Source organism: Ochotona princeps, chromosome 6 (genome assembly GCF_030435755.1).
Source record: "Ochotona princeps isolate mOchPri1 chromosome 6, mOchPri1.hap1, whole genome shotgun sequence".
NCBI lineage: Eukaryota > Metazoa > Chordata > Mammalia > Lagomorpha > Ochotonidae > Ochotona > Ochotona princeps.
Genome location: NC_080837.1, coordinates 36,962,844 through 36,973,899, shown reverse-complemented (window position 1 = coordinate 36,973,899; position 11,056 = coordinate 36,962,844). Strand labels below are relative to the sequence as shown.

The window sequence follows — 11,056 nt, the reverse complement described above, 5'->3', positions numbered from 1 at the left end:
AAGCATCGGCCTGCATTTCTAAGCAGTTACTTCAACTCCGATTTTCCATTGGCACTTTGCATGCATCCTTGTTATTTCCCATAATTCCTCTGAACACGGGGTTTCTTTGCATGTTTATTACAACTGGGTCTGGTTGAAAGTGCAAGTGAGTAGTGGCACTTTCAACTCTGATTTCAGAGTACTAATATTCTAATGCATGAGTTAAAAAGTCCAGTACTGTGTGGCTACTAGTAGTTTTATATATGCATTTCTTAATAATGATGAAGCAATAGAACTGAACCAATAGCTTAAATTTATTGTTTGTATCATTTTCATTTTCTAATCAAAGATTATCTTACTTCCACTGAAAATGGGAAGTAGAACAGGGGCAACCACAAGACATTCATACTAAACTAGCAGAGCATAATGTTGCTCGCCCTCTAACCTCTTTCGTAGTCCCAACAGTCCCCACGCATGTTTCAAAATAAAAGGCACAAAGTAAGCATGTTGGATGAACACGCTGCTATAATATTATCAAAAAGGTGCAGAGTTTTCAGGGAGGGTGGGAAAGTAGGGAGTGTTAGTATGGCATGTATAGAATAGCTAGGTATGCAGTTTGAAAACATTTCCGTAGACTGAAGTATCTGGGACGTGAACTGTCAGTACACACATATCCCCACACTGTGGCAGCTCTTGTGCATGGTTCTTGTCCTGACCCATTGTGCAGGGTCCATGTGCAAGGGAGACGATGCCATTCGGCAGAAATAGTCCTCAGAATGCCTGTATATCTAAGTTTTTGCATTTTCTTGTTACTGTATTTGCATTTAAATATTTTTTTAATAGCTAGAGTGTCATCTTTGATAGTTTTCCTGTCACAAGTTTTGATCCTAGGTAAACAGCATATGGTTTTCCTACTTAAAAAAAAAAAACCAGAAAACTGTGTTAATGGGAAAAAATCAATTTATTGTTATGGGTTAAAATTTTTCTTTAATAAAGTTATTGATGTTAAAAGAACTACAGGTGAAATTCCTACTGTCTGAACGGAGCCACCAGTGAATTCAAATCAGCCTAGGGGACCACTGGACTGCTGGGCTTCCTGTGCTGGGAAAGGGAGAATGCTATCTCCAAAATCATGTTCACTTCTTGGTGCTATGAGGTGTCTTGGTCAGCACCTCTGGCAAAGGTAACTGCCCATGGTTTGGAATTAGACTTGTCTTTGTGAAGTTTGGTTTCTGTTCAGCTATAAGAAGTGAGATGTATTTCCCACATAAAAATTTTCTCTTTTGCCACTTACTAATAATGTGTCTTCCAGCCAATAAAATTTAAGGTCAGAGTTAACTCTGTTCCCATTATTCCACTGAAAGGCATATTCAAATAAATATCAGGAAACCAAATTCTCACAGGTGATTTCCCCAGAGACCTCCACTAGAGTGAGAATAGATAATCTTATGTTTACCATTCTCAGGTTTTGTCTCCTGTGGTGATGGAATACAATTGATATTAAAATATATCCTCCCACAGGTTAATAAAAGCTATTCTTGCAATACGTTATCATCAAGCTTAATGTACTTTTGGATCATACCTTAAAATCACACCTCTCATAATAAAAACGTGAAGACTGTGGGAGTGACTTCACAATGTAGTTCCTTTCCCCCAATGTATGGGAGTTGGCTCAATGTGCTTGTTTCGTGTTGTCTCCTTTGCATCACTGGTATGTTAAAGAATTGCATTGAATATGTTTGAAGTATTACAAAGGCAGCTTGCTTATTATCTATGCATCTTTGGGATTTCTGAAGAAATTTTATTCTTTGATGTGAAAAGGAACTGTTGTAGAGTTGGAAACTCTGCACCTATCTGTTTGTATATATATACTTCTTAGCAATAAAGCAGCATGGGCTGAGAATGCACTGAAACTTTTGTTGTTGTTTATTAACTAATAGATAACATCAAGAAATGCAGATTGTGAAAATGAAAGAAGCCTTTCTATGGACATGCACAGAAATAGATATCAAAGAACAAAGTCAGGAGTTTCTTGAAAACTTATTTGCGGCAGTTTCTGGTGTATACATATTGTCTGATGTGAAAAGAAATGCATGTGTTTAAATCACCCTGTTTTACCATTAGGACCAACCTGTGAACAAGTATGCTTTGTGGTAAAGGGATAGTGAGATACTAAGTATAATGATGAAGGAACCATTCCAGCGACTCCTTCCCATCTGAAATATAAAGCATTTTAAGATGCTTTTATATTTAATATGGAAGTATTGGTTTTGTCATAAATTCCCAGATGGCTGCAATGGTCAAAGCTGTGGCAGGGACCCAGCCTCTCAGGGCTGACCAGCAGGGTGCTAGGAACCACCTGATATCTAAGTAGCATCTCAACCTCTAGGATAAATTCTATCACCACTCAGCTTAATTTGATGTCCAATTTAAGCATTTAATTTTTAAATTAATTTTCACTTGAAAGGTATTTATTTCAAAAAGAGATATCCTCCATCAGCTTGTTCACTCTTAAGTGGCAGCAGCCTGAACTGGACCAGCAGCTTCCTCCAGGTCTCGCACATGGTTGCCAGGGACCAAAAAGTCCAGCCATCTTGCTGCTTTTCCAGGCCATAAGTGAAGAGCTGGATGGAAACAGTGGCTGGGCCCTGAACCAGTGCCCATTTGAGATACTAGCACCACAGGCAGAAGATTAGCCACTACGCCACAGCACAAGCTCCAAGCATGCATTTATTTGAAAGGCAGGTTTCCAAAGAGCACATCTTCCATTCACTGGTTCACTAAGATGGCCACAGTGGTCCATGAGCAGAGCTGAAACCAGGAGCTTCATTCTGCTGCTTTTCCAGGCACATTACCAGAGAGGTCGATTGAAGCGAAGCAGACAAGACTGCAACTGGTATTTGTGTGGGATGCTGGCCCACAGGTAATGGCTAAGTCTCAAACCTGGCTTCCAAGCACTTAATGTTCTATTGAAAGATCTCAACCAAGACCAACTCCACAGGTTAAAAACAGCTACAAAAGATCAACTTTAAAAATCAAATTAAGGGAGTATATTCAGCTTGAAATAATCAGGAACTTTTTTAAGATTAATTTATTTTTGTATTGGAAACTCAGACTAACAGAGGAGACAGAGAGGAAGATCTTCTGGCTACTGGTTCGCTCCAAGTGGCCGCAACGGCCGGAGCTGAGCTAATCAGAATCCAGGAGCTTCTTCCAGGCCTCCCATGCAGGTGCAGGGTCCCGAAGCTTTGTGCCATCCTCCATGCTCCCAGGCTATTAGCAGGGAATGAGATGGGAAGTGGAGTACCTGGGACATGAACTGGCACCCATATGGAATGCTGACAGTGTAGGTGGAGGCTTAGCCTACTACACTACACTGGCAGCCCCCAATGCTGAAATCTGACCTCAGAGAAGCCTTCCTGAAGCCCAGACCTGCTCAGCCACCTACTGTTTATTATGTGGTTATGACTTTCTGTCCCTTCAAACCCCTTAATACAGTTAGAACTTTACATGTCTATCTCTAATTAGATTATAAACTCAGGGTAGGCAGTAGCTGTCTGTTCTTCTCCTGAATCATTAGCCTAGTACCTTGTAAATATTAAATGATGTTTTAACAAGCTACTTGCCCAAAGTGCTATACAAACATTTCTTCATTGAATGATGTTTTATTTTATTACCATGTTAAGCTAAGTTTACCACTGCTGACAGTTTACATTGTCCAGTCAACTTATTAAATATCACGAACACCATGTATTTTATAAAAGAACAGGGATTTTCAGCAGTGCTCTCCACATACTCATCCACAGAAGGATACTAGGGTTTACCATGAACACCAGCTCCAATGTTAGATCACCCTTGCTCCGTTGGTTCAAGGGGACACATGAGATTGTTTTCTAATTCCTAAATAACAAAGCAAGATGTTTTCAGAGCTAAATATCACGAAATTGATAGGAAACTGGCTAGGTTCTTAAGACAAATGGCCATGGAATATACATAGAAGACTTTAGTCTTTCAGCTTCAGAAGTCATTCAGAACATCAGCTTAGAGGCACACAGCATATCCTGCCCCAGTGGTTCCTCAGAACTGACCAGATGGCACCTGTGGCTGAAGACCGCAGGGGGCCTAGACCCCATTCCCAAATCTTGGTTCTGTGTTAGTCCTGCTCTTGCTCTGTTCAGGAGCCGCCTGCTGCAGGGTCTTCACTAGGGAATGTAAGCGACTGTGTGTCAGCATGATCTTCTCTTTCAGCTGGGAAGACAAATGCATTAGGGTACCTTAGCTCAAGTCAGTCAGCTGATGTAAGGAGACATTAAGCTACCTCTAATGGTAAGAACACATTCTTTGGTCAGTGACAGAAAGTTACACAACATAGTGTGCAGGGAGATCCCCACATAGACTTGGATGTGAAAGGCGTCCAGTGGTTCCTGAGCATTGCCAGTCTTGTGAACAAGTGGCAGCGAAAAGCTGTGGAAACAGAAGCAGCAGGGGAAGGCTCAAATCTTGGCACCCTACACCCAGGTGAGAGACCTGGATGAAGCTCCTGGCTGTAGAAAATCTGTCTCCTTCTCTCTATAAATATGCCTTTCCAATAAAAATAAAGGTTAGGGCCTGGCACAGTAGCCTAGCGGCTGAAGTCCTCACCTAGTGGCTGAAGTCCTCGCCTAGCACATGCCAGGATCCCATATGGGCACCGGTTCTAATCCCGACACCCGTGCTTCCTATCCACTCCCTGCTTGTGGCCTGGGAAAGCAGTCGAGGACGGCCCAAGGCTTTGGGACACTGCACCCGCGTGGGAGACCCGGAGGAGGTTCCTGGTCCCGGCATTGGATTGGCGCGTACCGGCCCGTTGCGGCTCACTTGGGGAGTGAATCATTGGATGGAAGATCTTCCTCTCTGTCTCTCCTCCTCTCTGTATATCCGGCTTTCCAACAATAATAATAATAATAATAATAAAATCTTTTTTAAAAAAGCCATTTATATAGAAAGCATTGTTTCCATGAAAATTCGAAAATTTTGAAAGACTCAACACTAAGTCAAAGGAAAAAAACTATTGCAGAGTTCCTATTGGCAGCCCCTTAGACCTACCTCCCCATGCTATTTCTGTGCGGAGCACGCCTGGGTTCTCGGCTTTCAGTGTGCCTCTTTCCCAGGCAGAATCCCTACGCTTTTGCTCCCAAGCTGGGTGGCAGGGACAGTCTCCTGGAGTGCCACTCCTGCTTTAGCCTCTCCTAGGATGGACTTCCCATGATCCAACCCAGCCAGGACCAGGGTGCTCAAGACCCAGCCTGTTCAAACAGCCTGTTGCCCATTTTAGTGAACAAAGTGCCAAGCCAATTTTTTTTTTTTTTAAGTGGAAAGGCAGAGGGAGAAAGAGAATGATCTTTTGTCTGCTGGTTCATTCCCCAAGTGGCTGCAGTGACCAAAACTAAACTGATGGAGAGCCAGAGCCAGGAGATTCCTCCAAGTCTCCCACCTGGGTGCAGGGTCCCAATGGTTTGGGCCATCCTTGACTGCTTTCCCAGGCCACAGGCAGGGAGCTGGATGGGAAGCGGAGCAGCCAGGTCACGAACCGGACATGCAAAGCAAGGATTAGCCACTAGGCTATTGGGCTGGGCCCAGCCATGCCCATTTGTTTATGGATCACCTGTGGCTCTTCTTGCACTAGAGTGGCACAGTAGGTAGTTCAGAACATTGGTCACAAAGCTTAAAATATTTGTTATCTTGCCCTTTATAGGAAAAGTTTGCCTACTCCTGGCTTGAAACATGGCTTCAAAAGTATAATGAGCTTTGAAAAACAATAAGCTTTTAAATAATTGTTATCTTTCCTTAACATTACTCCTACTGAAAACTGAAATGTCACTGGTTACTGATGTGTAATTAGCAAATGATGAATACCTCTAAGCACAAAACCAACGATTTGTTCTTCTGAGGAAAGTTAAGGCATTTCCACAAAATGAATGAGCAAGCTATTAAAAATAAGCTGTTTTATTAAACTCCAAGAAATCTACCAATTCCAAAGTTCATTTAAACTGTCTTACCACTTTTCTGAGACACAAATAGGAAAACTTGGTCCAAAAGGGTGATATTGTCTCCTAGCACAGCATAGGAAACAGGAATGTAGTGCTTACACACATCTCCAGCACTCCAACTTACCTAACAACATGGCTCATGTGTTAAAGGAGTAATACAACCATGCTGAAATTTACCTCTGCAATCTTCTCTGCCAAGGGCATACTGTGAAAATCCATCTCAGATGCATCCACTATGGCTTTAGTTTTCAGGAGATAGCTAGACAGAAAACAAGAAATATCAATGCTTCTGTCCGCTGTGGTCCACTCCCCAAATGACTGCAATAATCAAGGCTGGACCAGGAACAGGCCCGATGCCTGGAGCTTCTTCCTGTTCTCCCATGTGATTGCAGGGGACCATGGACTTGGGCAATCGTCTACTGCTTTCCCTGGCCATAAAAAGAGACCTGGATTAGAAGTACAGTAGCCAGGACTCAAACCAGAGCCTATATGGGATACTGGCATTGGCGTGGAGGCTTCACTTGTTACACCACAATGTCACCCCTCATATCCTCTTCTTTTTTTGTTGGGGTCACAGTAACTATCGCTCAAGGAGCCCAACTGCCCGCAAGGAAAGGCCACAAGAGCCACAGAGATGCTGACCCTGAGCCCTGTCTCAGCTGAGGTGCTAGGAAACACATGGCGTGCCAGCCAGCCCCACCCTGTACTGAGAACCAGTGAGTCAGCTTTTTTACTGGGCACAGAATCTTCCCTGACTCATTTTAAAGATTAAGAAATTCAAGTTTATTCCAATAAAAAGAACTCAAGTTACAGCTCTTTTGGGATTTGTTTCCAAAATGGTAACATACATTTTAAGATTTCTTTTTTCCTCGTTAAACTTACCTGTAAACAAAATTTGTGAAATTTAAAATAAAATATTCCAAGTCAAGTATGTACTTGCTGTTAAAAATACGCAATGAAGGGCACAGTGTGGTGGCACAGCAGTCTATTCTACCACCCTGTGGCTCTGCTATCCCCTGTGGGCACCAGTTGGTGTCCCGGCTGCTCCACTTCTGATCCAGCTCCCTACTTATGGCCTGGGAAAGCAGCAGCAGATAGTGCAACTCCTTGGGCCCCTACACCTACATGGGAGACCTACAGAAAGCTCCAGGACACAACTGATGGACACAACTTTGGCTATTATGGAGTGAGCCAGCAGAAGGAAGCTCTCTCTGTCTCTCCCACTTTGTATCTTTCTTCTTTTTTTAAGACTTATTTATTTTTGGGCCCGGCGGCGTGGCCTAGAGGCTAAAGTCCCCGCCTTGAAAGCCCCGGGATCCCATATGGGCGCCGGTTCTAATCCCAGCAGCTCCACTTCCCATCCAGCTCCCTGCTTGTGGCCTGGGAAAGCAGTTGAGGACAGCCCAGTGCATTGGGACCCTGCACCCGCGTGGGAGACCCGGAGGAGGTTCCAGGTTCCCGGCTTCGGATCAGCGCGCATCGGCCCGTTGCGGCTCACTTGGGGAGTGAAACATCGGATGGAAGATCTTCCTCTCTGTCTCTCCTCCTCTGTGTATATCTGGCTATAATAAAATGAATAAATCTTAAAAAAAAAAAAAAAGATTTATCTATTTTTATTCGAATGGCAGATTTACAGAGAGTAGGAGAGACAAAGATCTTTTGTCTGTTGGCTAGTTCACTCTGCAAGAGGCCGCAACTGCTGGAGCCAGGAGCCAGGAGCTTCTGTGTCTCTCACGTGGGTGCATGGTCTCAAGGCTTTGGGCCATCCTCCACTGCTTTCCCAGGCCACAAGCAGGGAGCTGAATGCAAAGTGGGGAAGCCGGGATATGACCCAGTGCCCATATGGGATCCTGGCAGGTGCAAGTTGAGGATTTTGCCACTTTGGCTCTGTCTGTGTAATTCTGACTTTTGAGAATAAGAAATAAGTCTGTAAAACAAAAAGAAAAAAATGTATAAAAGCTTTTACAAGTAAAAGCTTACCTTCCAGAAATTTTCCAATAAAACAGTATACTCTGAATTATTCCTTAGTATGACTATTAAACAATGTTATGACTAGAAGATAAATGGATTGTGTTCTAAGAGCATTTTTGGTTCACCTGCTACCTTAAAAAAAATTATTTGTCCTAGACATATTAGCAGGGAACTGGATCAGAAGCAGAGTAACAGGGCTCCAAATCAGCATTCAGATATGGAATGTTTGCAATGCAAGGGGTGACCCCAACTTTAAGACAGTGGCTGGCTTTAGCATCTTCTTGGATACACACAGTTACTTACCACACCATTTTGTCACTGGAAAGGCAGAAATGACCTCTCAGGGCAGCCAGGGCAGCATATGTAGAATATAGATGGAAACCAATGGGAATCCCACAGGAATTACAGAACAAAAGGTTGTAAGTGCTAAGGGAAAAAAAAAAACAGAATATGAATAAGAAACATTCTTAGTGGATGTGTAATAATTAACTAGTCTCATTGAACACTGCTGTCATCTGAGACAGGTGAGGGGCTGGCGCTGTGGACAACAGTTAAAAGATGCTGACTATGCTGCCAATTTCCCGTATTCTACACTGGTCTGAGTCCTGGCTTCCAATCTGACTCCCTGCTTATGGCCTGGGAAAGTGGTGGAAGCTGACCCAAATCCTTGGGCCTCTGCATCAAGGTGGGAGACCCAGAGGAAGCTTCTGACTTTGATGTGGATAGAAGATCTCTCTGTCTCCCCCCACCCACATAATGTTGATTCCTAAGTAAATATTACTCACCCCCCAAAAAAAGAAAAAAAAAGCTTAAGTACCATTTCATAACACTGCACAGGTCCTATAGCTTTTTTTTTTTTAATTGGAAAGGCAGATTTATAGTGAGGAGAGACAGAGAAAGATCTTCCATCTGCTGGTTCACTCCTGAAGTGGCCACAACAGTCAGAGTTGAGCCGATCTGAAGCCAGCAGCCACCTCCTGGTGTTCCATGGGAGTGCAGGGTCCCAAGGCATTGAGCCATTCTGCTTTCCCAGGCCACAAGCAGGGAGCTGGATGGGAAGTGGAGCAACTTGGGGAAAAAACTGGCACCCATATAGGATCCCAGCATTGCAAGCTGAAGATTTAGCCACTGAGCTATCTGGGCCTCCCACAGCTTTTTCTATTCAACAAATAAACAGTTGAGACTTTTCTTGCCAACATTTTACGAACTATCTAGAATAGTATTATCCTACAGGAATAGGACATGAGATGTATGTCATTACTTTCACATGCCTTATTATTTATTTTACTTGTTTGAAATGCAGTGGGACAAGCAGGTATCTCCCATTGGTTCACTCCTCGAGTACCTGCCAACAGCTGGGGCTGGGCCAGGCTGAAGGTGTGACCCAAGTACTGCTTCCTCCCAAGGTCACACTAACAGAAAGCTGGCCAGGAAACAGAGCTGAGAGTGAAAGCCAGTGGCTTCGCACTGGGATACAGGCACTTTAAGTGCTATCCAAACACCCACCCAATCATTTTCAAAGTTAAAAAAAAAAAAATTGGAAACAGGGAAAAATCAGTTTTAAAATCTTTTAGGTGATTCAATAGATAAATTTCTATACCAGTTCTTTCAAATGTGGTGTATTATTTGTACTCACAGCATTATTCCCAATTTGAATGGCTTATACTTTTACAGATACAGTAGCTACCAATGACTGTACTGGACAGCTCAAGGCTAGATGCATCATCGTCGTCTTTCCAAGGAGCACTGGACAAGAGCAAGGATGCCATTGTGCTGAGTTTGCTAAATTCCACAATTTTGCTGGGATTAAAGCAATTAGCAACCCCTCCACTTGAACTGAACTGGTCCAAATGAACTGTCTTGCGTGAAAGCTGACAGTCACGATGTAGAAAGTATATAAGTCAAATTCACTGAGTATTTTATCACTACCTGTGAATCACCATCCAGCCAGGTACAAAGCTGATTACACCGCACTGAAGTACAAACACTCAGCCTGTGTTCCCCTCCCAGTTTCTGGAGTGACTGAATTCCACTGCCCAACCAGTTCATTGTCCACTCCATGTTAAAAGCAAATGACGGCATTTAGCAGTCAGCTGTTCTGACTATAAGTGCTTAGCTTGCGGTCTCCATTTTCCCTGCATTTCACACGTGCATGCCACTTAGGGACAGGTAGCCCTAGAAGGATCTCCAGTCTCTCACAGTAACGCAATGTTCCACGACTGGGTACAAGCAGCCTCACATCCTGAATGGATACTGCAGGCCCAGCCCGCACTTCGCCTGTAGGCAAGAAACAAACCATTTTCCAGACAAGTGTCAACTCCACACCACTCAGCCTCCTCCAGTCAGGAAGCCGGGGGCGGGGCCGCCACAATGGGCACCTACCTCAGTTTCAGCGCCCCTTCGATACCCACTAGCAACGGCTCTTCCAAAACCACGTTGTTGGTGACTCCTAGAAAGGTAAACCCTGCTCAGAATCGGTACCTCCGACGGCCTCGAACAGGGGAAAATACACACACACACACACACACACACACACACAATCTGCCTCCTGGACAGAGTGGACGCGGCCACAACAATGAACAGCAAACCCCTGGCGGCCCTCGCTCCACTCACTGGAGAAGGCCACGGCCCCGAGGGACCGCGACAGGTCCCAGGCGAGGTGCACCGAGTCGGCGAGCACCGCGTAGCACTGTGCGCACTGGAACACGGCGCACCTCTCGGGCCGCAGCCACGCAGGCATCCGCAGGCCAGCGGCCGGCTCCTCCGACCCCCGGCCTGCAGGCCCCAGCGGCGAGGACCCGTCCACCACCTGCGTGTCCCACTCCATGGAGGCTAAAGAAGCTTCGTCGGTCGCCTCCTTAGCGGTATCATACAAGTCCCCGCGGGGAGGTTTTGCCTTGTAAGAACGCAGTGCCCGTTGCCCAGCAGCCATCTTCCTGAATCCCGCGCCTCGGATCCAAAGACGCACCAGGCCCCGCCCCAGGTGTGGATACTGCGTCCTCATTGGACGGCGATCAGCCGGGGCTTTGCCCGCGCCCTGGCTGGCCCAGGCACGCCTCGAGGGCCTCTCGGCGTCG

The 11,056-nt window shown here is 45.0% G+C and overlaps 1 protein-coding gene across 1 annotated transcript; it reads right to left on the bottom strand.

The window, feature by feature from the left end:
- Positions 1–3,701: 3,701 nt before the first annotated feature.
- Positions 3,702–11,031, bottom strand: OIP5 (Opa interacting protein 5). The gene is made up of 5 exons (XM_004578421.2): positions 10,593–11,031; positions 10,362–10,428; positions 8,283–8,405; positions 6,186–6,267; positions 3,702–4,227 (listed from the first exon to the last, which is right to left on the bottom strand). Exons 1-5 carry the CDS (start codon positions 10,981–10,983, stop codon positions 4,102–4,104), a joined length of 789 nt encoding a protein of 262 aa, XP_004578478.2. The 5' UTR covers positions 10,984–11,031; the 3' UTR covers positions 3,702–4,101.
- Between the last annotated feature and the right edge of the window lie 25 nt (positions 11,032–11,056).

What these genes read in the sequence shown, in the direction of transcription:
- OIP5 (XM_004578421.2), bottom strand. Translation starts at nt 10,983, where the DNA reads ATGAGGACGCAGTATCCACACCTGGGGCGGGGCCTGGTGCGTCTTTGG. An exon ending in CGGGGCCGTGGCCTTCTCCA is followed by an intron (nt 10,429 to 10,592) that starts GTGAGTGGAGCG and finishes TTACCTTTCTAG; the next exon opens with GAGTCACCAACAACGTGGTT. An exon ending in TCCAGTGACAAAATGGTGTG is followed by an intron (nt 6,268 to 8,282) that starts GTAAGTAACTGT and finishes TTTTCTGTCTAG; the next exon opens with CTATCTCCTGAAAACTAAAG.